The following is a 27,706-nucleotide window of genomic DNA, read 5'->3' on the forward strand; positions in this document are numbered from 1 at the left end:
CACACGCACACGCACACACACGTGTATGCATGCCTTGTCCTTTTACATGGTCTTGTTATGCTCTCCTCCCCCAACAGTGAAACATGACCGCATAATTGATTTATCAGAATGCTATGTGTCACCTCCAAAGAGCAAATGCACCTCTCTGCCAGGCTTGACGCCTTTAAGAAAACAACAAAAGCCCACATTCACACACATGTCATGCTTTGTAGCACATCTCTGTGTATCTGAGTGGTAGAATTTCATGTAACATGGGACCGCTCTTTACTTTACAAAGCCTTGGCTTCCTGCATGTGTCAGCCACGCACGACCTAAATGGATTATTACTACACATGCACGCTTGGACTGAATGCAAAGCCTAGCCCTGTGAATCAGACTGTGTGGAAAGGAGGTCAAGGTGAACATCAGCAATCACTGGAAAGCATCAATCAGGGCGAATTAAACCTGAGGCCTAACAGTTGCGCCTTCTTAGCGTGGGTGTTGTTGAAACGTTTGTGTGTGCGTCTGCGCTTACGTGCGAGAACTCACCTCCGTCTCGGCCACCATCGGGTTCCCGAGGTCACACACCACCATCCTGGACTCATTGATCAACTTGTACTCACAGTTTAACTGAGAGAGAGACTAGAGGAGATCCAAGGTACGGAAAGACAGTAAGAGTGGGACAAGAACAGTGAATGAAAGTGACAAATAGAGAGCAGTGAGAGTCAAGTGGTGAGCGAAAAGACAAAGGGAGGCAAGTATAACACCATCAAAGGGGGATGGGAGTGAGAAGGGTGAAAAAGAGAAGGAGAGAGGCAGGGGGGAGGACAGGAGAGGAAGAGTGATGAATGCTCTGACAGTAACAATGTCATCAATCAAACAGCCCCATTACACACTCATTAGCGCACACACGTGCAAACACACACACACGCAGACGTAAACACACATACGCACACAGAAGTTGACCCTATCCATTTCCGTGGTCACTAATGCAGCTTGTAAATCATAATAGGGGCTTTTGAGCTGTTGCCAGTAGAGCATACCCGGCTGATAGCCTTGCCTTAATCATGTCTAACAAACACAAACCACAAAGACACAACAGGATGTGATGCCGGACTGTAACTGAAGCCTCAAATAGCCCACTTCCCAGTTTTTGAACTTGGCTTCAATGATGATGAGACAACAGTTTTGGTCTTATCTATTTTCAGCATCCACCCTTCTGGCCCTTGACATTAAACTGGGATAATTGATGTCAGACAAATCTGTGTGCAATGTGTGTAAAAGAGTGTGCGTGAGTATTTACCTCCACCCTGCGCTCTACTCCGATGTAGTCAGCTTCAGGCGGTAGCAATGCGTAGAGCTCTGTCTCGTAGGCTCCCTCCCCTCGGTTCACCGCAGTGATGGTCAACATGACCAGGTTGTCATCTGCAATCACCACCTCTGTGCGGTCCCTGTGTTTGTGTGTTTTATTGCAGGAAGAGAAAAAAGCAGAGGCAGGAAATAAAGCACTTTGCTGTAATTAAATATAAAAAAACAAATGTGTTTTTTTCCCCTGTAAATTTTAGTTAATAATTTTCGGGACTGGACATGTGCAATCTCATCAGCTGCAAAGAATGCAGTACCTCCGACCCCAACAATAACCCCACCAGCGCACGCGTGTGTGTGTTAATCAGTCAGTAAATGCTGACAGGATGTTTGCATAATGCTGCCATGGAGATATCGAACAGCTGGAAGCACTGTGGAGAATAGGTTAATTCACATATGCAACATGCACACGAGCACACTCACAAACACACGCTCCGTGGTAAACGGGGCCATAATGTGAGCAACTTTAGTGTAAACTTGGCGCATTGTGTGAGGAATAACAGACACAGTTGCTTTGGTTTCGCTGTGTGTGCGTGGGTGCCTGCGTTTGGCTGTCTGAAGTGTTGGGTGTTTAGAAGTTCAGGTCAAAGGGTGCCGCCGCGTCTTACATGCTGGCAGAGAGCTGGAGGTCCGGGATACAAATATTGTCGTCGCCGCAGTCGAGGAGGATGTAAGCCTGAGAGGAAGAGGGGCACAAAGAGAGGAGTGAGATGAGGACACGGAAGGATGCAGGTGCTCTATATATATAACATATACATATTCACACAGGCCTTTGGTTGTTGTGTTGCTGCCTGATTTGGGCAGAGATCTGACTTCTGTCTCTCTGCGGCTACTATGATAGTCCTCGGTTTGTTGCTGTTTTGTTTTATTACGACACTTAACGTCCAAAAATTTAAGGAAGTGCAACTGAGCGAGCTAATTTTAATGGAAACAATAAAATAAATCCTTCTTATTAAAAACGATAAACAATATGGGCAATGCTCCTCTTTTCACCATGACCTCATATGATCCATGTTTCCAGTGAACATAGTTCAGTGCTGAAAAGCTTCTTAATATTTATATTAACTCAATTCACACATGGGAGCGCAACCAAATGAGTGCATATTCTTCCATCATAACAAGTCTGAAAATGGCCTAGAGCTGGATCTTAGCGTACATCAGGGCCTTTCTTAGTTTTTTGCTATTTTTATTAAGTAAATATACTGCTCCAAACTCTAGATTATAACAGTTTCATCTGCAAAGGTAAACTGCGCTGTCCCATCCCAGGAAATGATAGACTCCAAGTTGATTTTAGGTGAATCAGATGGTTTATATTTGGGAGTCAGTCTTTTTGTGTCCAAGACAAGCATTTTAAATCAAGCAATGACTGAATAAAATATGATCTCAGGTCGATTCTGGATCTCTGGAGGGCTTAGCGAAGTTGAGTTAGTTCAATTTTTACAGCCCAGTGTCACAAATCACAAATTTGTTCCATAGGTCTTCAACAACCTAAAGCCTCCTTTCTTCTGATAAAGAAAAGCTCCCCCAAAGAATCCATTAAACAGGGCCAACTAAGGAGAAATCCTTCTTTGATGTGCCGTGTACACTGTACTGTACAGCATTATGCGTTTATATGTACATACAACATGTATGCTTACATGCTCTTGGAGGAAGGTGCTGCTGTAGTGGTTAAGGACAGGTGGAAGACTTTGGTCAAGAGTAGCTGGAGCCAGGCTGTAGTTGAGAGCGAGTGAGATGGGGCTCAGCTTGTCCCTGAACTCATCCTCCTCCTGGAATAAAGTGTGAATGAGAATGAGAGAAACGTGCTGTCAGTCATTCACAACCTCACTTACAAAGCTCATTAACTATTTCTTGTATGTGTGTTCGTGTGCACGGTTTGATTTGCTCACTCTGAGGTAAATTGTGTAGCTCAGGCATGCACGTGGGCGACTGTGACCCAGCCTCAGGAGTCCCATGCGCTGAGGCTGCTCGGTGTCCAAGAAAAGCACTCTCTTCACTCCACCCCTGGAGCCTTTGAGCCAATCGAGCTGCAGCTCCGCTCTCAGGTCTGCACAGAAGATAATAATAAATAAGTAGAGATTAAATTTGAGTTAACAGGTAGACGATGCAGCCAATCCGACACTACTTAACTGTTGAACCTAAAGCGGAGATGTCAAACTCATTTGACATCACGGGCCACATTCAGCCCACTTTGATCTTAAGTAGGGCAAAGCAGTGAAAGACATTTAACTAAATATTTAATTCCTGAAAATTTCTTATTGTAAGTAAAAGAACTGCAACTTCAACAGTGGGTGTTTTCTTTATAATAAATAAATAAAATTACAGGAAAAAATCTGTTAGCAGATTGCCCAGGGTGCCCTGTACAAAGAGAACATACAGTTTTTATTAATTCATATTTTTCCACTGTGGACTGAAGTCTTTGTTGGGCCTTATGTTTCACAGCCATGCTCTAAAGGGTCTAGGTTCGATGTGACTTTCCATTAGATATGGGATAAAGTCCTATTTGCATTTGCGTGTTTGTGTGTCTTCTATCTCATCTATTGCTCCTCACACCCACCTTTGTTCTCCACTCTGATTGGTGTATAAGAGCAGAAGATTCCCAGCAGGAAACTCTAATAATGATACAGTATGTACAGCAGAGCCGATTTCAGCTACTGCACAGCTGCTTACCTACAGAGCTGGGGATGCCCACACCACTCACGGCTGCACAAACATTCACTTTGAGGCTACGAGAAAGGAAAATTGGAAAAAGAGACAAGAGTTAACAAATTTGAGTCTCACGTGTGTTCCGATGGTAGTTCTAGTTAATTTGTGTGTAAGAGAACGCAAACTGGTGCACACTATTTATATACATGACTGGAAATGTCAGGGTTTTTTTTTTTAAAAGGATTTCCCAAGTGCTGTTAAGGAGAAATGATTTTTTTAATATGGCTTTTCCAAAGATCCTAGCTAGAAGTTTCATTTTAATTTAATTTTTATTATTTATTCATTTATTTGCTGCATGTGTTCTCCACACATTCTCATGACATTTGTATAAATGTTAAAAAAAAATCAGAATGACTAAAAAAAAACAACAACCCACAAACAAGGCACTTCTTCCTTCCTGCACTCCACGGGGCATGGGGAATTACCACAGTGCCCCCTGCCCATTAGACACACAGATATGGGAGACTGGGAAACACTTCTGCATTTCCTCAATTTATGTGGGTATTACCCTATGTGCAAGTGTTTTTTCTGAGCGTGCATGTGCGTTATCGCCACTTTAATCAAGAACAGGAACTCTCACACAGGAAGGCCTGTGCTGTTAATAACCACTAATCTGGGGAAGCTTATGGATGCAATGCTCCTCTTACACTGACGACTCAGCAAGTGTGAGCCAGTGTGAGGGAATTACAGTGCTTCATGTGATCATTATTTCTTTGGTTTCAGTTCACCAACACTAACAAGCAGAATGCAGCTGTTGCAGATTCCTGTGTTTGCTAATAATTAGGTTCCCAATTAGATGACACAATGATGATGAGCTGGTTTTTCTTCAAGTGTGATGCAGATGTTAGTTTGCGTGTGTGTGTATGACAAAGTGCAGGTTCTCTTTTGTTAAAAAATGCTCCCCTGAGTCATTATAACCTCTTCAGGTAGTTTCACACGTAGTAAATATGTGTTGCATGTGTGCGGTGTTCGAGGGTATGCTCGAGTGTGATGTTAATAAGCACTGTGTGCCAAACTTAAGTGCACGCAACACAGAAATGACCCCTAGTTTACTGCCGACAGCCCCGGCTCTTTATTTAGCTGTTGCTGTATAGAACTTTCCTCCTCTAGCCTTAAATAAGTCACAAAATAGTTGAAATTAACTGATATTCTGCATCAGAGCTGCTTCTGAGGTTGCACAGTGTCGGAAACCCCCCTCCCCCAGACCATTATGACATACAATTGGAGAGGGGGGGGGGGGTTAATGGTTTCTGTTGTGGCCGCCCCTCTTTTTTATGAGTGTTTCTCTTGACCCTGGCCTTGAGTGTAGCCATTTGGTTCATATATAAACACTTACATTTCCAAGACGACTGGATAACATGTTGCGCAGTTCTTTTCTAAAATAACAATCCCTAAAACTTGCTACAGACCAGTCGCCTTTTTCTCTTTCCTCTACTTCTTCATCCTCTTTTCCCAGCGCCAGTTTGTGCCGCATCTTAACCACTACATTGAAATCAGAGAGCTGAGCATGAGATTTTCTGAAAAAATAATTACCAGCTAATCTTTAAAAGGGCTGTTTAAGCTTGGGACAAATTGTTTTTGGCCTCACAAACAAGCTATGAACAGAACATGCCGTTGCCTCTTGGGTTCATAGGGAAAACATGTCAAGGCTCAGTCACACCAGAGTAAAAATAGGATCACATCCTCTTTGTGTCTAGGAAAATCGGTGGCTGTCCGGTGATCGCACCGAATGTTTTTGCTATCACAGGCCGATTGCAAGTAGCTGCAGCCAACACTTTTGATTGCAAGGCAATTACAGACGTCACAAAGTGAGATGTCACTATTTGTGGGAGGATTTCAGAATTTCTGTTTCGAATTTGTGAGGTTCTGTCCATATATGAATTTCTGTTTAATGTGAATTTCTGTGTCTGTAGATGGCAAAGATCTGCGATAAACAGCAACAGATTCATCACATTGACTATTATCAAAAACAGACTACGTGTGATTTCCAACTGGACCCCATTCAGTTGCAGACTGAGAGCAGACTTCACCTTATGGCTGACTGTGAGTGGTCACAGATCTGGTAACCACCATCGAAGCAACCATTGGAAAGGCGATGAATGAGTTTTGCACAAAGTCACAATCATTTTGTCATTGTTTTCCCTCGTGTGACCGTAACATCAACAAAGATTTCCCCACTTACCACCAAAGAAGTGAGTGGGTTTCCTTTTAAACTTTGCCTTTTCGTCTCCTCTAACTGATCTGTCAAGCTAAGAGAACCCACAGTTAAAAAGCTCATTTCCCTCACATTTAAAAACTGGATAAGAAAATACTGGTTGAACGTCTCTAACCTCTTCCAAGTAACAACAACCTAATCAAGGAAGCTGGAAATGACAAATAAAGAACAAGCATCTTATTTAAAAAACATGTAAACATAATCGACGTATGCAACAGTTCCTGTTGTGCAAGAACCTGTTTCATCTAAAGCTACCATGTCTGTTTGTATTTGAGGGGGGAAAAGTACAAATGTTTTATTCTTTTGATCCTGGAGCAGACAGAATATTTTAGAAGACAGTGGAAGCACTTCAGACAAACACTCAGTGTTGTTGTACCACCTTCAGAGTCAAAGACCGCTGGGTAATTATTTTTCAGGAAATCAGATACTTAACTATGTGACTGAAATGTAATGGAGATGTATGAAGCACAGGCTGGAGATTTCACCATTTATGCTCCTTTCTAGTTCAAATTGCAGGGAAATGTCTCTGAAACACAAGAGACTCAAACAGCCTTTAATTCTATCGCTGCTGTTTGAATCACTGCATGTTTGCATATGTCCAAAGTCCTATTTGATTCCATACCTTGGACCATAATTTTATAGCGGTTTATTTAAATAGGCTGAGTTTTGTTTTGACAATACTCCACAGTATAAGGCTCTATGTCAATCCAGCCCAAACCCCTTTCTTTTTTCTCTCACTGCCAATATTCACACACCACTACACAGACACCGCGATGGCATAAAGCCGAGCCCACTTCTCCATCCAAACAGTCCTACAGCAGTTCCTGTCCCAAAAAGTCAGGACCAACAACAGACTGAAGCGAAGCCGCAGGAGCCTTTAGACTGGCTCCCCTCAACTAAACTCACCCCCAGACCGTTCAAAGCCAGTGTGCTCACCCCCACCAATAATAATATAATCAAAACAGAATTATGCCGTTTCAGATTAATTGCAGAGCCCCGTAAATCTGAGGTTCCGGGTCATATGAGTGGGCTTTTTCAGTGGGCTGCTGTGTTATTGCAGCAGAGACACTGACAAACAGACTTTGGCCGATGGCAGACATCTAGAGCGCAGAGGTGAAATATTTGTCACATCCGTCAGTGAGGGTGTAATTTGTAAAATGGGAAACTTTATACTGCACAGCATATTAGGATACAGTACGAGCAGGATTGTTTCTGTTACAGATCTGAGGTTCAGAGCAGCAGTGGGCCTCATTAGTCTTATGTTTGCTTAAGACTTTGATCCCTTTAACTTTCATTCACCTGCACATGCACTCACAGATCTGCGCACACACAAACACACGCAAGGTCCGTTTTTCCAAACTGCGAAATAATTTACAAGTGACCAAAGGCGTTAACGCTGGAAAAGTGTCTAATTTAGGTACTAAGAGCTGTCACTCTTCATTTTTAACTCGACCGTAGGTGCGGATTCGACCGCCTTTTTCTCACCATGCCATGCCAAACGGAAGCGGCAGAGTGAACCAGCTGGAAAAAATTACAACAAACTGTAGACTGTGGTGACGAACTAGAGAAACATCTCACAAAACAAAAGGAAATCAACGTTTTATTCTGTGGGAAAGGATTCGCCTGTTTAATTGCAAAATGTGCAGCAGAGTCAGAATATAGATTTCTGTAATGATGCACATTCTTTTATTGTACTCTTGTAGATTTCTGTTTTTCTTTGATTTTGTTTATTTAACCTTGAAAAAAAATCTGACTGAGATCAAAATCTCTTTTTCAAGAGGGACCCTGCCAAGAGTGCTGCATGAAAACATTGGTACAACAATAAATATCCAGTTAAGATGTATAAATAGGTCCGTTTCCAAAAGTCAGATTGAAAGTAAACAATGGCAGTGAAATTAGAAGTGGATGAAGGAGGTTTTTGACTAACCTCCTTCAAGCTCAAGGAGTCAGCATCTGGTCAGAGTAGTACTGGTTTCAAAAAATGTGTAACGTTTATGTCTATCGGTAAGGAGAGGGCAGCTGAAGAAGTTAATATACTGGTGCTTTCAATCACAGTTAATACACTGCCTGGCCAAAAAACAAAGGTCACCACCTGGATTTAACTAAACCAACAGGTAAGAGCCTTCTATTGGATAATTACTGCAGTGATTAAAACATTTCGGCTGGCAACTAAACGGCCAACCACCTTCAAATTAGAAATGTAGATGGAAAAAATCTTGACTGTGATCAGGGATCATTTATGCTGGGAAAATCAGACTGTAAAGAAATCAACAGTAGAACATTCATGTTTAACAGTGAAGGTAAAAACATTTCCACATGCACAATGTAAAGACAGCTCATGGAGTTTGGGACTAAACAGCTGTGTAGCCTTAAGAAAAACACTTATCAGTAATGTTAATTTAAAAAAAAGTTTCAATGTGCCAGGAAGCATAAAGATTGGACTCTGGAGCAATGGAAAAAGGAGTCCAGATTTACCCTGTTCCAGAGTGATGGGTGCACCGGGGTAGGAAGAGAGATGGAGTGATACACCCATCATGCCTGAGGCCAGATTTACTAACACTGGATTTTGGCAAAAAATCCAGTGTTAGTAAAAAAAGAAAGAAAAAAAACAAACAAATAAAAAAGAAACTGCATAACTTTTGTAACCACACCTATGAGCACTATTCAGAGATTGTGTTCACACACAACTTTGCCCCGTCTAGTGCCTGTCATACAAGCCTGTGGGGCAGTGGAGTCAGTTTAACTATCTGAATATACAGACTCATCGGGTTTTTCCATCAACAGATTCTTCTTCCCTGATGGCAGGGCCACATCTGTATATGATAATGCCGAGATTCATCAGGCTCAGGTTGTGAAAGAGTGGAGAATATTATTGTAACAGTGCAGAAGCTTATCGAGACGATGCCATCGTGAATGCGTGCCGTCATCACCTGAAGGTGGTCCATCAAAATATGAATGTGTGACTTTACTTTGACCAGGCTATGTTATATTAATACATGGTTATGAATCGGAGAGACTGTAATTACCAGGTAACCATGATATTCATCTGAGGCAGGTGACACTGTCGGTCGTCGGGATTAAGGATTTTGGGGGTCAGGATCATTTCAGCTTCCACAGATACCACAGCTTGTGACCTGCATATACACAAACAAACAGATGCATACCTGTAACACGATCCAAAATCCCAAAACTTGGGAGTCTTGCACATTTTTTTGTGTTTACCTGTACACTGACACCTTGCCCACGCCAAAAGCCCCCACGATCAGATCTGCGTAGTGAGAGAGCAGCAGAGAGCTTCAAAGAATGCCACAGATGGGACTGATTTCAAGGTCTCCAGCAATCTTCATCAGACACAGACTTCTCAAATCAACTACACACAAATCAGCTACACACACACACGCAGGCTGTCATATAGAATTGATATTCTGATATCGTGTTGCTTTGCCTTTCACACATGACCCTCTTCAGACTAAATTCACAAACAGCGTTTGCACGACTGTGTCATGCGTGTGCTTTCCCTGTGTGTTTGTGCTGTCAGACAGGGACCCCACGCTGCATTCCAGGGCCATTAGAAAGCTCACAATCACATTTCGCTAAACAGCAACATTTCCCAACAGCCCGCGTAGCAACGACTCCTAATTGCAAGCAGCACCAGATTTCATCTATATGTGATTTTTATTTGTTTTCATGGGATTTGTGATGAACACACACTTTTAATTGGCTCTCAAAGTTTAAAATGGAGCCGGTATTTAATGGCTGCGGTCGGGGGACACATACCAATGAAAGCCGCACGCCGACACGGACTCACATATACACACACACACGAGAGCTGATTAAAACAATGTGAAACTGAAGAGAGGCACTTAATGGATGCAAGCCACCGCTGCCAGATGCAGCAGAAACCTAAGCCGTGTGATGTTGAGAGAGACTGCACAGCGAGAGGCCACGGGGGCTACAGCAAATGACTATTTTCATTATTAATTAATCTCTTATTATTCTTATGATTCGTTTATTAATGTTGGGCCTTTAAATAATTTAGTCTCCATGGTTGGGTATAAGGGCAAAAGTTCAAATCTCCACGGTGGAAAAATTGCAGCATCTCAGATTCCATCTAGAATTTCTTTGATATATCATAACAAAACTGTAAAGACAAACAGCGAGAGACACTTAATCAGTTTTGTGCTGATAGCATCATTAATCAGCTGACTATTTCAGCACTAATATCAACTGCCAGCCCTTTCGTGTTGTGGTAACCTGCTGCATGAGGACAACGGATGGAAGCAAGTGGAAGTGTAGTCTTGTAACCCTCGCTTGTCATTTGCTGTGCCACTCCTCTCCTGTGTATTTAAGAAGAAAGGGACTAATTGAATCTGAGTGAGGCACATCTGTTTCTGCCTTTGGCTGCAGTCGCAGAGTCCCCCTGAAACCACAGCATTAAACATTTAGGCCTTGTCTCTTTTCTCCTGGGGTGTGCTATGTCACTATGTAAGTGTGTGTGTGTTATACTAAAAATGCTAGAATGAGGACGGATGTGAAGATGTTGGTATTTTGGAGTTTGGGAACGGAGGGGGAAAAGCAGAAGAAGGTGAGGTGTAGACAGAAAAGGATGATGTTTGGCTTTTAAATCACAATCTGTGAAAGCCATCAGAAGAAGGTGTGTTTTTTAGCAGAAACAGAGAAGGAGGTGAGAGGGAGAGCCCATCCAACTGTAGCAGTTATGTAACCTGGAAAATGTAACTCCACTCATGTCATCAGCTGGCTGTTTTATTTTAATGCTTGCATTTGCTAAAAAAGACGCATGACATGAGGCTTATTTGAGGATAGGGTGCCTTCAGGGTTAAGAGTTTAAGTTTGCACATGGCTTCATCCGGAGCTAAATCAACCAACGGCCTACTTTCCTTTTCCATGTCATTTCCATTTCCGTATACACAGGAAAGCTTGCCCACCACTGTTGATTTGAGGTTGGTGTGTGTACAGAGACCCACTGAGCCATAGCCACACACGAGCAGGCTGCATCACTCAACGAGGGCATCTCTAGGTGCAGGTATGATTTCGGTAATTGAGCTGCTAGCTGATGGTGTCCATCCTGGGCTATGAAAACACAACCTCCATCCAGAGTTTAGACAGACTGTCAAGCTGTCAGTGGATGTATGCCCTGAAAGCTGCGGGGGATCGGACACGATGATGAAATGCCAAAGATCAGTGGCTCTCAGTGGAAAAAGAGGTGGTTTTTCAGAGAGAGGTTTTCCTCATTCTTGGATTCATGTGTGGTGTTTTAGGACAATTCAATAAATTGCTAGCCATTACACACATTTGAAACACTATTTTTACACCACAGAGCAGGATAATTGCCTGGATTATTTCTAGATTGCACAGTATGGCAGGTTTTGTTTAAATTGCACCTATTACACACTTAGTGCTTTTATTTATTTTGTCATATATACCCAGTGCTGAGAGGTGGTTTATATTAAACACGTCAGAGATAGTAATCCCGGTGTGCCAAAAGCTCAGATTACTCTAAATGCTCTGTTTCAGGCAGTTTTTGTTACTTTCTAGGCTCCGTGAGGTGTCACTGAGAGGTTAAATCCTTAATACGGTGATCTCAGGCACTGACGCGCCACCCACCTGCTGTTCAAAAAACCCTGAGAGGGGCAGCCAATCAGAGGAAAGTTACTTAGAAGGAAGGTTAACCTGTGCTAGACTGAGTGGCTGTACCAAGGCCCTGTATCATGCATGAAATGAGAATAAAAATGGGCGCCAAATATTAGAGTTGATTTGGAGGCCTTTAATCAATTTTGCACTTTCCAACCAAATAAACACGAATCAAAAAGTCTTTCAGCGAGAGCGACTGTCGGGTAAACATTGTGGGTTTTTGGCCTTTAACCTGTTAAATGAAACCAAAATTGCATTTGAAGGCAATGTGATACACAACTGACCCCGGCCGTTTTGCACAAAATCAGATATGTCTGTGATTTAATGAAGCTTGATTTGAAGCAGTGAGCTGTGTGTGTTATTTTGATCCCTGTACCGCCTGCTTTTTCAGGTTTTGTCCTATCTACCTTTCGTTTAGTTCCACGCTGCTTGATCTGAAATCCAAAGACAAATATCTGAAATGATTCTTAAAGATAAAAATCCATAAAACTGGAGCACAGTCATCATCCATCTTCCTGTGGTCGACTAATGACATTTAATCACAATGAGAGCGCATGGCAGCTGTAGCAGGCCTCCCAGACGCCTTTGCAGTCCTCTCATAATGCTGATCAAACGTCTCAGGCTCCTTTGAACAGTGTGACTTTACTAGCCTGCCAACGACACACCGTGTGCGTGTGTGTGTGCCTCACTTCCGTCAGCAAGCTCTCTAATGACAGACGACACGAGCCCTGCACGTCTGTGTGCGCGCGTGTTTATACGTTTGTGTGTGTGTTGGCAGAAAGCTGTGCCACCCATGAGTTTCTTCTCTGCGAGCTCCTTCCAAAGGGCCTCCACCAGTTTTAACCTGTAACTCCTGTGTGTGTATTTATTGTACACTGTTTTTAATTCTGATCTCTGATTTGCAGTGGGTCTGCGCAGGTCAAACTATGACCTGGAGCCTGGCCCGTGCTCAACATACACGCTGCTAGCTGCCAGTGAAACTGATCACAAGCCATGCATGTGAACTTGTGCGTTATTATTTCCCTTTGTATCCTGTTTGTGGAATGAAGAAATCTGTTATTGCAGCAGAATGAAAAGGGAAACCGCCAAAGAGGGAGTAGGAGGGGGCAAAGACAAAAGGTGAAACTAAACAAATTCTCATTTTCAGCCCAATCTGTGGAAGCTTTAAGCAAAATTAATGCTGAGAGCCGGATGGCTCCAAATTGGGGAGAAAATGAGGTAGTAAAAGCGTGGTTTTACAGACCTGCTTTGTTTCAAATCTTTTTCGTGGACTAGAAACTTGTGTGTTCTACAAAAACCTCCAAATGGCCCCTTCTCTGTGTGTTCCAGTTTAGTTTTGACATTATTTTCAGAAGACATAAGGTGAAGGTGTGTGGTATAGTAAGAAGGTGCCAAAAAAGGCTAGGGAGTTGCTGCATGTAAGTTGATTGAATGCTGCTTTGTCTGCTCACAGTTTTGAGGTTATACACAGAGGCTTGTAGGTCTGGCAGACTGAACATGAGGAGAATGTGTTATTATGCTTCTTTTTTTTTTCTCCCACTCTCATGTCTTCTCTCCTACTTGAGTACTGTAAATCTCTAAAGAATGGATGTGGCAGAAGTTCATGGCACAAATCCCTATACCCGCTTCTGATGACTTTACCAGAGAAAAGGAGGAAAGCAAAAATGGGGAGAACATGGAGATGGTAGTGGAGGGGTGCATGGGGGAACGGTGAAATGTGGAGGTTAAGAATGAAAAGGAGGAAGGCTGTAATGAGAGGAGCTGGAAGGAAAGTCGAGAAGTGAAAGAATGCGAGCCTGAGAGAGAATTTTGATTATAACGCGGGGAGCTGAGTAGAGACGGGCCGATTTGTTGAGTATTTACCAGGGTACTGATTGTTGTCCACATCTTGGCCTCCTCTCAGAGTGAATCCAAATCCAGGCAAACTGTCACTTGGGGCGTGGGCCGCCCTCAGCTCCTGGCTGAGCATCATACCTTGTGTGGATATGTCTTTGTTGCCATTAAAGATCAATACTCTCCCTCCACGCTCCTCACCTCCGAACGGACAGCCCACTGCCACGTCTGAAGGATGACAACACACACACACACACACACGCATGGTTTAGACATCAACAGGGTTAAAGTCCCTTTGAGACGGGAGCAGAGGAAATTATACAGGTACAAGGAAATGGAAAGAGGAAAGGAAAAGAGCTTGACCGTCATAAACTGAGCGATCATGGCAGCTAGGCCATTTACTTACGTCTTTTTTTGTTTGTTTTTCTACTTTTTTTACAAATTTATTTTTAATCTCGGCTCAGCTTTATCTATCCTTATCTCTATAAACACTGTTTATGTTATGCTCAGCATGGGAAATATTTGTTTAAATAGGAAATGGAACAAGGTACCAAGTCATGGAAACAGAGGAAAAAAATATTAACTTGTTTTCTTATCTGCTTATCCTGATGCTTAGGGTTATGGCAGGGATGGAGCCTATCTTAGCTGTCTCTGGGTGAGAGGCCAGATGAAAACCGGAGCATAGCAGTTAACCTGGCTAAATGTAAACAAACCTGCCTACCAGCACCTCTAAATTGGAGTCATTACCACCGTATGCTTTAAACTTCTAAAACAGTGCATAAACAGCTTGTTGCATTTAGCTGTTAATGTCTTGGATGAAATATTGTACTCTAAGTGTAAAGTGTAAAAAGTAGGTAGTTGTATTTTGTTACTCTGGAACATATTTTCTGATTTAACTCTCAAGAGGAAAGCAAATAAGCACATCATTCACCAAAATATTAACCTTTCCTTTAGAAATATCTTCAGACATGTAGATATATACACTCAGCCAATCGCAATGCATTTAGGTGTAGACATGGTCAGACAATTTGCTGAAGTTCAGACTGAGAGTGATCAGAATGGAGAATAAAGGTGATTTAAGTGACTCTGAACATAGTATGGATGTTAGCACTGGTTAGGATGGTTGGCTGAGTATTTCAGAAAGTGCTGATATACTGAGACTTTCCCACACTCTGACATAAAAATGCCTTGTTTATGTCAGAGGTGAGAGGAGAGTTGCCAGGCTACTTCGCGCTGATAGGAAGGAAACAGCAATTCAAATGCCCACTTGTTACCACCAAGGTATGCACAAGAGCATTTCTGAATGCACAGCATTTTGAACCTTGAAGCATATGGGCTACAGCAGCAGAAGACCACACCAGGTGCCACTTCCATCAGCTAAGAACAGGAAACTAAGGCTACAGTTAGCACGTTCACCAACACCGGACAATAGAAGACTGGAACAACGTCGCCTGGTCTGACGAGTCTCGATTTTCACTACAAAAACTGCTGTAAACAACATGAAAGCATAGACATGAAAGCATCTTGCCAAATCTCAATATAACACCTTTGGGATGTGGTGAAATGGCAGATTTGCACCACGTACTTGACAAATCTGCAGCAACTATGTGATACAATTATGTCAATATGGACCAAAACATCTGAGGAATGTTTCAAGCAGACTGTCGAATTCATGCCATGAAGATTTAAGGTAGATCTGAAGGCAAAAAGAACCAACTCGGTACTAGCAAGGTGTGACTAATGAAGTAAGTATCTGTAAAGGAAAGGGGGATCTAAATGCAAAGAAAGAGATATAAGCATTCGGATACAGTAAGCTCCTGTGCAGATGAAGTAGAAGCAGATTTGAGTTTATTGTTTTACCTCTAAATTTCTGTGTCACACCATCCTGTATTAAAGTACCCATTAGCACTGTAGCTGTCCAAGCACCTCGAGATATCCTGTTTGTCTCCGGACCCCCCCTCTCTCAGTCTAAACAACTAGTTCCACATGAAGCAGATTGTGGGGTAGAGACGATAAATGCAACCATGTGTGTGTGCAAGTGTATATATGAGCCTGTGTGAGAGTCTGTATGTCTATGTGTGGGTATGTGTACATAACTGAATAGCTGAGTTAAGAAATTTTTTTAAAAAGTCTTCACATAATGTGAAAGTCACTCATGGGCATTGCTCAACAACATCTCAGAATGTGCAGCAAAAAGAAGAGCATCAAGAACACCCACTGAACACCCACTGTGATCACTGAGACCAAAACTACAGAACTGTTTCTCAGACAAAAACAGCCCGACACTTTGTGAAAAATACTGACAGCGTTGGCCGATAAAAATGAAAAACAAAAGAAACCACATGGAAAATGAAATTAGCTAAATTGCAATGTGTTGACAGTTGACAGCAAGTAAAGCCACGGAGATGAGACAAAATGGGTATGGTTCCACTTTTAAGAAGAATCTTGGAAATGGAGTGATGATCATGATGTGGAAGAGCTCATCGGAGAGAAAGAAACCGGTCTGTTTCTGATTATACACGGACACACGAGGGCACAGGTATGGTCCACGGTTTGGCTTTGACATTAGCAAAGAAAAGCCGCTGAAAGCCTTGATCACAGTCCCTCCTTTGAGATTCTACACTATAATACTGAATAATGAAATCGTGCACAGACGTGGATGTGCACTCAATAGATTAACTCTCAGTAAGTACTTTGTCTCCATGGCACTTCAGGAGGCAGATCTTAGGTCACATCAGTGCCCCTCAGAGACCGTTGCACGCTAACAGAGAGCAGATGTTATTTACATTTCTAGTCTGAAAAACCATCAGTATTGATCCAGTGGTTATTGATCTAATGGTTAATGACTGTAAAGGCGTGGTAGGCTCATTAACACATGCTCTCCATAAATAAATAAAGGACAATTCAGCGGGATTGATGTGATGGGAGGCTTAGATGCGCCTTCATTCATTCAATTTTTTTATAGCTGCAATCAACAAGCCTTAGTTTTGCAGAACATTTGGGCTCCAGGCTACATGGTGTGCATTTGTGTGTGTGTGTGGCTGTATTTGTACAATCAATATGAGGATAAAACAAACACATCGAAGAGGAATGAACTCCAGGCTGCAGGACAAAAACTCCCAGATGATTTTTATCTCAGGGCACATCTGGTGAGCTAAAAATAACTCAGACACACATAGACACATGGCCTTTGGCGGATCGTCACAGGAAGACACCACTCACACGGACAACCTTTCATCACTACACTTCCTGATTGGCAGGAGAACTTTAGGTTTTCTCACACAGCAGCATCTGATAGCATTTCCTCAGCCAGTGACATAACCATGCAAACAGCACAGGAACAGAAAAAAAGATTTGTTCTTTTATCACGTTAACCTGAAAATATTGGCCCATAAAAGAAGGTTCATTCAGGTTTAGGAAAAATATAATCAAACAAATTTTCCCTTCTCCATATCTGTCCCCTTCTATAGCTCTACTTGTATCTTTTCATTTTTCTGATTAAGTTAATCCATGTCAATTTATCTTTTTTTCTTTTTTTCCCCTTTCTCCTTTACTTGGAAAGTCTCAGACCTACCATTGTATCCATCTTGGTTGACATCTCCTAGCGGTGCGATAGCTGTGCCGAAGCGTCCAAAAGTGTAGGTGCCGGTGAGAGCGACAGGTTCAGAAAAAGTGAGTGGAGCCAGCTGGAGGTACAGGTATACCCTGCCCACCTCCTTGGGTTTGCTCTCCGTCTCTCTTTCCATGAAAAGGGGTGCTCCAACCAGCACGTCATCTGTCCTGGGAGGGCAGGGTGAAGAATTAGTGATCATACATAGAATAGAAAGTGTAAGCATCTGGAGAGACCGAGATGTTTTCTACTTACTCATCTCCATTTAAGTCAGTTACAGCCACAGAGTAGCCAAAATAGGAGGCCATCTGATGGACAGACAAGGAAGGAAGGCTACAGCACTTTAACCAAACCCCGACAAAGCTGCATGACTTTCATCTAATACTAATTTCAAATACGCTGCTTCGTATATGTGATAGTCTGAGACTGTGATGTGTTGATGGCCCTACCTGTTCCCCTGTGAAGTTCTGGATGAACGTCATGTTGGTGGAGTTGATCATCGCCACCTAAAGCAAGCAGACATGACTAATAAGGCACCGAGCTTTGTCCCCCTAGTGTACGAGCAGTAAACACGGCGGAGCAGTCTGACAAACAGGCACATAAAGAATGTTGGAAAAAAGTCAGAAACCGCATAAAAAAACTGTTTTATTTAACCGAACACCCCCCACCCCCACCACCATCCTCTTTGTGCTTTTACCATTTTCCCCTCATCCCCCCCCTTTTAACCCTGGTTGCAGGGAGAGATGGAGGAAAGGGGGAAAGGCTGAGAATTCCTTCATAAGAACTGAAATAACAACCACATGGAGGGAGCCGGAGGCAACACATACACACACATGCACAGACACACATGCACCCTCACATGTGGAGGATACAAGCTGACCCAATCACACATGTCTCAGAGACGTACTAAAGAGGGATAGACTTATGAACACAGACGGATGAGGACGTGTAAAAAGAAATATTAAATCAACAACTTGAGATTTTATTTTCCTTTGCTGTCAGTTGTCAAATATGTTGCAGAGAGATTCTGATCAGGACTGACAGCTACTCCACTGTCAGGTCTACCTGCATCACTCCATCTACTGCACCAATTACCAGCTACATCCTCCTACTCTGTGGCATCCAGTCTGTACACCAAGGGACAGTCTTGCAGCAACTACAACGTCGGGATGAGGAACACACTGTCACAGGTCGTGTGTTTGTGTATTTGTGTGTCAAAGAGGGCTAGCGGGGTTACGTGGGGCCACTGGCCTTCATATGCAGCAGAAGCTGTGTGTCATTACGGAGGATTGACACAGTGAGCCCCGGGGACAAGTTCCCATACAAGAAAAAGAGGCAAACTAAAGTTTACTGGCATACGCGCAAACATAAGTAGATTTCTGTGTCAGCAGACAAATTTCAAAGACTTCATGTTGCATGTTTGTGTCTGAGTGCAGGTTTTTCACACATCTTCACAATAAAAGTTTACATGCAGATGGAATACAGATGCAAGACAAATTAAAGGAAACATCTGCATGAAATGTCTTATTAGGCTACCGAGCCGCCAATTATATCTAAGATATCTGTCGACAAGTCACTGGCACTCAACTGAATGAACATCACTCTTCTCGAAGATATTTCTTTGAAAAGTGTTTGGTCATGGTGGAGTAAAGCGTCAAAAATCCCACATATGCAATAAGTTGATTCAAGATCTGGTGACTGTGAAGGCTACAGCATATGATATTTCTTCTTATTCAAATATTTAACATACTTTAAATAAGCATCTATATTTGCTGGACTTCCCACTGTTTCATTTTTCTTTTGTCTCTCAGTTGGTTGTTTCTAAATGAAACTGCGATCTTCTAACTGGCTTGTCCGTCCATACTCACATATCCAAAGTTCTGCGCTCCTCTTGGGACTCCAGCTAACAGTTCTGGAAAACATAAAAATAAAGCAAAGAGTCAAATTGGTGCGAGAAAGATGCACAGCGGAAAAGACAGTGGGGAAAAAAGTGACAGAGGTTTGTCTCAAAAGCCTGAAACCCCCACCGACCTCACAGCCAAGTGTCGCAGAGAACAAAGTAAGTGATTGGATGCTCGGGCTCTGCGTGTGTATTGATTGATGAGTGCAGTGTTGTGAACTTAAAGTGACGATCTGAGGGTCCCACCCAGAGCGAGAAGACAGAGTCCCCACTTCCTGCCTTCTGGCTCTACTCAACAGGCTGAACCGCGGGCCTATTAACCAGTAATTCTCAGCTTCATCTTCACTCAGAGCTCCCAGTTACAACCAGTTCTCCAGTCTGAAGAGGGTTTAGGGAACAAGACCACAACAAACTTTGCACCACAACACAGTGCATCAGCAGGCATGTGTAACCTCTTTAGGCTCTCTTTAAGACTCTCTGACATGTGTTGCGCTTTAGGCGGTTCAGGGCCTTTGCAGGGTTGGTATGGGGGTATGTAAACACAAGGTTGTCCCGTAAAAATCCCACTAAATGCTGATTAGCAAAGCGACACTGGGGAGGGGGGGTGTATAAAGCTAACGTGAAACCGTGTGGTGACGCTGTTTAAAGAGGAAGTAAAAAAATTGGTTTAAAAAGTGATGTGGTGACACTGTGGCTGGAAACATTTTGTTTTCTTTTAGTTTTGGTTGAAATTGTCCCGTTTGAAACACACACAAAGTTATGGCATCAAAAAGAACTTTAGCAGCACCTGAAGAGAAGCCACGATTATATACCAGAGTGTATCTACGCGGTACAATACTTAAAAAATGAAAGGATTTGTACATTTCTAGTACTCATAACTTCTATGAATTTATTCTGGCTCTAAAAAGCACACATTTGAAAAGCTGAAGATAAATTCAAAGGCACTTTTCCCCACCTGAAAATCCTTTATAAAACACAAATATGTGCATGCCTGAGCGCTTTTTCACCTAATATTTCAAATCCAGACATGATTCTGGACCCACTCTAGACATGAAGAGGTTTGCAGAGTCTGCCAATAATCATTCTAATCACTCCAAATGGAGGACAGGAAAGCCCTTTATCAGTAGTCCTTGAAGTCCTGTCCACTCAGGGTCATGACCCAGACGTACAGAGACAGTTTTAATTACTGCCGCTAAGTTCAGACAAAGGCAAAGTCACACAGCTGTCCACTCTCTATCGCTCAGAGAAAGCGCAAACATGCAACGTTTTAGACGGCGCTGCAGGAGAGACTGCCGATGTTCTCAGGAGGTTCCTCAAATCTAATGAATTCTTGCATTTCTCACCTTGTTCTGAGTCTCCCGTAAACTCTCCCACTGCCACAGAGTAACCTACGGAGAAATCAGTTGCACATGTGGTTATAATTCAATTGCAGTTGTCTAATATTATCAATTGTGTTATGATTTGTTCATAAAGTTGGGTCCATAAGTATTCCGACATTTCCAGAGGCTCAAATGTAACAGGGAAAATGAACTAATTTAAAACATGAAGGTTTTTTAATACTTCAATGAAAATCGTTTGCAGTCAATGACTGCCTGAAGTACAGAATGAACCACACACTCTGTAGGGTTGAGATTATGTGACTGACTTGGCCACTGAAGAATATCCCATTTCTCTGCCATGACAAACTCCTGGGTCACTTTTGCACATTTTAGTATCCTCATCCAATCAGTTTCGCTGGATTTGTCTCAATCAGAGCAGAGAGCACAGCCCCCACACCTCACATTTTATCCCGATACTTCTATCAGTGGTTATATCAATGAGCAATAGTGACCCACTTCCACTGGCAGCCATACATGCCCATAACATAGTATTGCCTCCACTATGTTTCACGGGTGATGTGGTAGGATTCTGATCATGAGCTGTTTCTCTCCTTCGTCTTGCTTTGAAAATGTTCAGCGTCTTTTAAATGTCATCTGACAGTCAAATCGGATCTTCTTGTCCTTGAGTGTAAAGAGTGGTTTGCACTATGTTGCAAAGCCTCTTGACTTTCCATCATGAAAGTCTTTTTATTGCAGAGTATCAGAAATACATAATGTTTTTGCTTTAGTGATGTGTTTGAAGGGGTTTTTCTTAACCAAACAAAGAATCCTGCAGTATGTTTACCTCTGCGGTCATTCAAGCCTCAAGGTGTTGCTGAGCTGACCAGTGCACTCCTTTTTAAGAATGTACCAGACTGTGGATTTGGCCACTCTCTTAGGGCGTTTGCTATCTGTTTGATAGGTTTATTTTCCTTTTTAGACAAATGATGGCCTCCTTTACTTGTATCTCTTTGGACCTCATATTAAGAGTTTCATTGAAAAGATAAAAAAGAAAGCTTAACAATTTGCGTTTAATTTCTGTTTAACTTAAAATGATGTGAGAACAACCTCACCTGCTTGTCAGTCAGCTGTCCAGCTACATTTGAGCCTCTGCAAATGGGGGACTGTGTATAAAAATGGCCGTAACTCTTAAAGAATGAATAGTAAACTTTTGTTAAACCCCTGGAATTAAAGCTGAAACTCTAAACTTTAATTAAATCTTGATTGTTTGATTTAAAAATCCACTTTGGTGGTGTACAGAGGCAACAATTACAAAAACTGTCTAAATAATTATAGACCTGAATGTAAGTTTGGGTGTGTGTTTGTTAATGCATGTTACCAAGGTAGCTGTCGTCGTGTGTGTCTTCAGCAGCTCTTGTGTGTTTCTCTCCTGAAACCTGTCTCAGCACTGCCTTTAACGAATAGCCATTCAGTATCTCGGCTATCCCTGCTGTCATCACCTGACCTGCAAACACACACACACACACACGGATGGAGAAAAACAATCAATCTGAAAGCCACATCTGTTTATAGGCAGCGGTTTAAGCTCAGACTCCGTGTAGGGAGCCCTGCTGTCCACTGTTGCAGATAACTGCTGGAGCTGGACGGCTCGCTCCACATGAAAGACACAGACAGCGCACAATCCTCTCAGAGGCAGAAACACTTACACATCTTAGTTCTTGCAGAACAAAAAGCTGATACGTTTGGCCAATACGCCTTTAAAAACTCCCAAGAAGAATGCTGCCCTCTCCATCACAAGGTTTCTGAATTATAGGTGTGCGCACACAAACAACACCCTTCCTCTGCTGTAGAACAAGAGGTCAGACAAACAAATGATTTTATCTCTGGCCGCCTTCAGCCTTCCATAAATCCTCCTTAATGTGTGTGTACTGATGGGGAGGGAAATGTGCCCTCTTAACCCTCCCCTCAGCTCCTCTCGCAGCCCTTCATCCTCCCTCTCTCACACACTGTGCCGGCTTTATCTCATATCACCGTGTCGACTCATTATTAAACTACAACCTGATTGAGGAGATAAACTGTTAACAGAGATGCATAAATCAGTGCTGCTAATTTCGAGTTATTTTTCACTCAGCGATAACAAGGCTTTATGTGAGTTTGTTGGAGGATGAATCAAGCTGAAGGCTGAAGATAATTGTTGTATATTAGAGGCCATAAAATCCAGGCTGAGTGCTTTTATAAACATTTGGAGGAAGTGTTTTAACTGGAGGCAGGCTGCCGTGCCAGTGCTGAGGGCACGGCGAGAGAGAGAGAGCAGTCCATTAGGGTGTGTATGATGTCTGTCTAGTGCAGTCCTTTATGCCACAGCATTCATTATTTAACAATAAGTAATCATTGTATCTCTGAATAAAAAAATGAATCTATTTCCTTTCTCTCTTTTTTGAAAAACACATTATGTCTTACGTTATTCTTTTTTTTTAAGCCGCTGATGTGCCTCAGAGGTCAAAGATCATTAGGTTACAAAGAAAGCAAAGAGAAATGAGTTTGTTCAAGTGATGAATAATTGTGTCCTTTCTCCTTGCAAGCAGCTGCACAATGTTGGATAACGCACACACACACACGCGCTGTAACACCTGGAGTAGGGGGAGTACCGCTACACTTCCCCAGCTTAACTATGACACACTCAAGCTGTGTCTACACCTATTAAGACACTTCATCCCTCTGCTTAGACTACCCATGCATATCCAGCAATCTGACTGACCTCAGCTCTGACTTTATCAAGGAGATAAATCGTTCTGCTTCTTTGCTCTGTGACTGACTCTCATCAACATACTCCATCACTTCTCTCTCTGTCATCTCCATCGCCGGGCTCTATCACTCAGGCCGTCCTGTCTGCTCTCTCTCTCTGCCACCCCTTTCCTTTGTCCTTCTCAACCCTGCTGCCTCGGCTTGAGGTTCTTCCTCTCCCCTCAGAGCTCCCCAAGCTCCTCTGAGGAGCAGAGGGGCAGGTCCTCCACTCCATTACCCCCTGATCAGCTCATTACAGAGCCCAAACACCAACTTCCTGTTACACCGTTTCAGACAGAGCGACGCATTAAGTAAAAAAAAAAAAAGGAGGAAAGGAAAAGCGAATATAAAAGGGTTGCAGAGAAAGGGACGCATTTTTTTTCCACCTTTGCTTAGGTAAGATTTGGAAAGTGTGTCCAGTGTGCATATGTGTGTAGGTGGGCTGTCCCGACTGCTAAACTCATCTCCATTCTTTTCTCTGATTTGAACACTGTCCCACTGATGAAATCACTGCAAGAGAGAGAGCAAACAAAGGTTTACACACTGCTGTTTCAGTTACCTTGCCAGTAAAAGCTTCCAGGTCCTCCTACCACCAGCTTTCCTTCCTGGAATAAATACAATTAAGTAGGCTTAGTCATATTGGAGGAATTGTTATTAAATAAATTGTGCAAGTGTGACTAGAGGTTTTATAAAATGTGTATAGCTGTGTGAATGTGCCCATATGATTCCCGCTGCCTTCTGACATCCTGAAGAGAATGACAGCTTCCTGTACGTAAGGAGGGTAAGGCCAGACCATGAGTGAAAGGTCAAGGTTCATACTGACTATACAGTGAAAGAATGCGTGTGTATATGTTAGTGTGTTTATGTGTGCCTGGTCTATTGTGTTACGAGGCGATGGGTCACATCGGGCGTGGAGGCTTCTCTAGGGACAAATGCTCTCTGATCTTCCCATTGCCCATAAATTTTGATGGGAGTCTTCTCTGCGTGAACTCTGAGAAGCGACAAATTGTGTGCAGGAGGTTTTTGGGTAATAAAGGGTAACTGCCGCTCCAGTCTATACCTTGGTGAAATCCACACTGAAACCAGCCTGGCAGAATCCCTGTCCCTCTGGGTCTGGATCATCTGCAAGCAACATGAACACACATGCAAAAACTGAAACAACAGAAGCGCTCAAAGGAATATCTTACTTATTTTAGGGCAGTACTTTTGGCTTGCACATAGAAACTACCTGAGATTGAAGAGAGAGCGAGAGGGCAATTAGGTCTCACCCACACAGGAGGGAAGAACAGTTCATGGTTCTCCACTGACTTTCTTAAGCACAAAGGGGCCTCGTCATCAAGTTTGCAAGAAAAATACTGATAAATGCATGTGGAGTGGGACGCACGCAGACCTACACACAGTGCAGCTCTAGTAGGAGTGTTTTTTGGGTTTTTTGAACAAACCGCATTTTACCGTCTCATTGGGAATAATGCAGGGCACAAGTCTTCACAGCAATTAAGTAGAATTAAAAAAGAGGGAATTTGTGATTCTGCTGTATTAATGTTGAATGGTCTGACAAAATTCCAACAATGCAACAATTAATTGGTACTTTTTTTTGTCTTGAGACAATTTCCTGGTATTCAACTGTGCCAAAATCATAGCTTCTAATAGATGAAACCATGTAACTACAAAAATCCCTACTGTCAAAATAAATATTTAGATAATTAAGATAATCAAGCACTTACGGCATACATAAAAATGTAAAACCACTGATGTGTGTGTTTCTGTTTAAATTACTTCATCTAACAGCGCATGAACACACAAAACATATGTGCCAATCATAAATTGTTCTCCATCTCAGTGGCCCCCTGGAGTGACCTTTAATGATGCGGAACTACACAAGCGCACTTATAAACAATGTGTTACAGCCTAACACATTGTTTATAAGTGCGCTTGAATGGTTGCACATACATGTTAAGATAAAGAAAACTAAAAAGAAAAAGCTTAGAAACACGACGCAGAAATACTTCCCCTGTAAAACAGGGCACAGTTGTTCCCTCCTCAGGAAGAGCTGAGTTTACGGCTTTGAACCAACGACCAGAGGGAGCACAAGTATGAATGTCTGTGTATGTGTGGACAACAAAGGCTTGGTTTTCTCTGCTGTTTATGATGTGCCACCTGATAGCCTTCATTTCTCCTTATCAAATTTTAATGCCGGCTCATATCGCTGCACAGGGGGAGAGAGATCACAGGAAGGAAGTGAGAATGAAAAAAAGAAAATCCCATAAATTCCATTTACAGAACTGATGACAGAAAGAAGAGGGCCACAGAGAGAGTCTGATAAACTGTTAGTGACGGATATATTTTCAGGTTACTGTGGCAACTTGTAAAACATCAGAGAAAGTGATTTATTCTGGAAGCACAATTCCATACCTTCCCTACCCGGACCTCGCCACGCACACGGTTTTTGTTTTGTTCGTCTGGGTTTTCAATCCTGACTGTGATGGTCACGGGAGAGAAACTGAGGATTATTCTTGCTCCGAGCAGCTCATTTTATATACGTGCTGGAAATCTCAGGCATATATCTCAAAACCAAAACTAAACCAAATGCTATCTGTAGGTGCAACAACATCACAGATGATGAATGCAAGTTTTTATGAAATTTTAGTGAACATCAGCTTTTTCCTGTCCACTAAAATGAAAAATATGCACTTTGTATACGTCATGTGATATCGTGGTGTCTTACTGGTCGACGCGACGTGGTTAATTTTCTGTTTATCCTGATAGCAGAGGCAGAAAACAAAGGGAGGAGAGGATGAAAGGAACAACAGGTTGATGGAAACATTTCCAGACAGGGCTGCAGAGTGACTCACTGGTCCTGCATGGCGAGTACTCTGCGTAGGCGCTGAAGTTCTGGACGGCTACATAACAGGTCCCGACTGGGTCTTTCTCCCCACTCATCTTCACTGTCCGCCAGTGGTACAGAGGAGCGCATGCCTGCCCAATGAAAAAAAACCCCACTTTGATTCCGGTTTTAAAAACAAATGACGGCCATAGTTAGTTTTGTTTATTATCCATTTGGAAGTTCCCTTTCTGTCAGTGCAACTGCCAGATAAATACAACCACAACAGAAAGGACATTACAGTTACAGGAAATACATTTAAGAACAAAGTGCTCTGCAGCAGCGTCGCAACAATACACAAAAAACCAAAAACTGTGTGACACCGCGCGAGTGCCAAACTCCTCAAATCACCTGGATTTGTTTAACAGTTATGTTGGAAGGTATGACGGAGAAGTTGGCCACAGGAAGTCTGCAAAGGCGGTGTCTTGTACTCCCACCCTGATGGTGACAATTTCTTTTCACCAGACAGAGTGTGATATATTTCTGAGGAATGCTTGCTCTTACGCCATTACATGGAACTTTTTCATTTCCATTTATGAAAAAATCTTGCAGCTTTTGCATGAAATTGTAGTGCCCTTGTACCTGAATCCCCTGACACCAGTTAATCACCCTAGATATTCTTATTAACTTACGACTTATTATAATAATGGTCACCATGAAGAGCTACTTGCTGGTGCGCCTTCCCTCTTGATCTGAAATCAGTTAAGATTTCATCAGTTTTCTTTAGAAAAGAGGGGAATGTAGGGGGAAAATCTGTGTGGGATAAGTTAAACAATTCAGATAATATCTGACTTTATTTCCACTCACCACCACTTCGCCTCTGTGTGCTCTGACCGATGCTCCAAACCACTGGTGTGACTTAAACTCCAGAGGCTCTCTGGTACCATTTACCTTAATCATTCTGTTATCTGGAGAGAAAAAAAAATAAAGACATAAAGGGTACCGTAAGAGTACAGAAAAGATATAATGTATAATGGATGGCAGTAAAAGCGATATTGAGATATTGACCACTGAGGCTGCCTGTAGCTCTGCTTGTGAGCACAGAAAACATTTGCCCTAGATACAATAAAGAACAAACAGCAACATCATAAACAGACCAATAACACACATCAGAACAACATCTGTCCCCCACAAACAGACGTTTGTCGAACTACAGAGACTTTGTTTTTAAGTTAAAGCTCATAAAAAATAACAAGACTTAAGAGACTCATTCTGACCCTACACAGATACATAGAGCCCCCACCCCCTCCCCACAAAGCGCACATAGACATGGTTCCCCATTGAGATGACAATTATGTGTCGACTTGGCGTTTAGTGTGTGTACATGTTTGTTTTCGCTCTGTTGTAGGTAGTTTTCAGTGTTAATAAAGTCCAGCCATGCAGTGCAGACCTCTCTTCATTAAACACCTTCTTTTAGCAAGCACACACTAAAATTACAGACAACCAGATGTACAGTACAAGT

The 27,706-nt window shown here is 42.5% G+C and overlaps 1 protein-coding gene across 1 annotated transcript in view; it reads right to left on the reverse strand.

Moving 5' to 3' along the window:
• itga8 (integrin, alpha 8) overlaps positions 1–27,706 on the reverse strand; it is a 42,001-nt gene that overhangs the window by 11,258 nt on the left and 3,037 nt on the right. The window contains exons 3-21 of the mRNA XM_005934805.3: positions 27,052–27,152; positions 26,216–26,339; positions 24,424–24,485; positions 23,923–23,968; positions 21,958–22,083; positions 20,604–20,648; positions 19,229–19,272; positions 17,810–17,866; positions 17,616–17,668; positions 17,325–17,530; positions 13,781–13,978; positions 9,488–9,533; positions 9,292–9,399; positions 4,015–4,070; positions 3,234–3,391; positions 2,982–3,113; positions 1,953–2,020; positions 1,283–1,430; positions 529–621 (exon numbers count right to left, since the gene is read on the reverse strand). Coding sequence (XP_005934867.1) covers positions 529–621; positions 1,283–1,430; positions 1,953–2,020; positions 2,982–3,113; positions 3,234–3,391; positions 4,015–4,070; positions 9,292–9,399; positions 9,488–9,533; positions 13,781–13,978; positions 17,325–17,530; positions 17,616–17,668; positions 17,810–17,866; positions 19,229–19,272; positions 20,604–20,648; positions 21,958–22,083; positions 23,923–23,968; positions 24,424–24,485; positions 26,216–26,339; positions 27,052–27,152 — 1,871 coding nt within the window. The remainder of the gene's footprint in view (positions 1–528; positions 622–1,282; positions 1,431–1,952; positions 2,021–2,981; positions 3,114–3,233; positions 3,392–4,014; positions 4,071–9,291; positions 9,400–9,487; positions 9,534–13,780; positions 13,979–17,324; positions 17,531–17,615; positions 17,669–17,809; positions 17,867–19,228; positions 19,273–20,603; positions 20,649–21,957; positions 22,084–23,922; positions 23,969–24,423; positions 24,486–26,215; positions 26,340–27,051; positions 27,153–27,706) is intronic.

The sequence above is a fragment of the Haplochromis burtoni genome, unplaced genomic scaffold (genome assembly GCF_018398535.1).
Source record: "Haplochromis burtoni strain Fernald_Lab_line unplaced genomic scaffold, NCSU_Asbu1 Contig_120, whole genome shotgun sequence".
NCBI classification, from domain to species: domain Eukaryota; kingdom Metazoa; phylum Chordata; class Actinopteri; order Cichliformes; family Cichlidae; genus Haplochromis; species Haplochromis burtoni.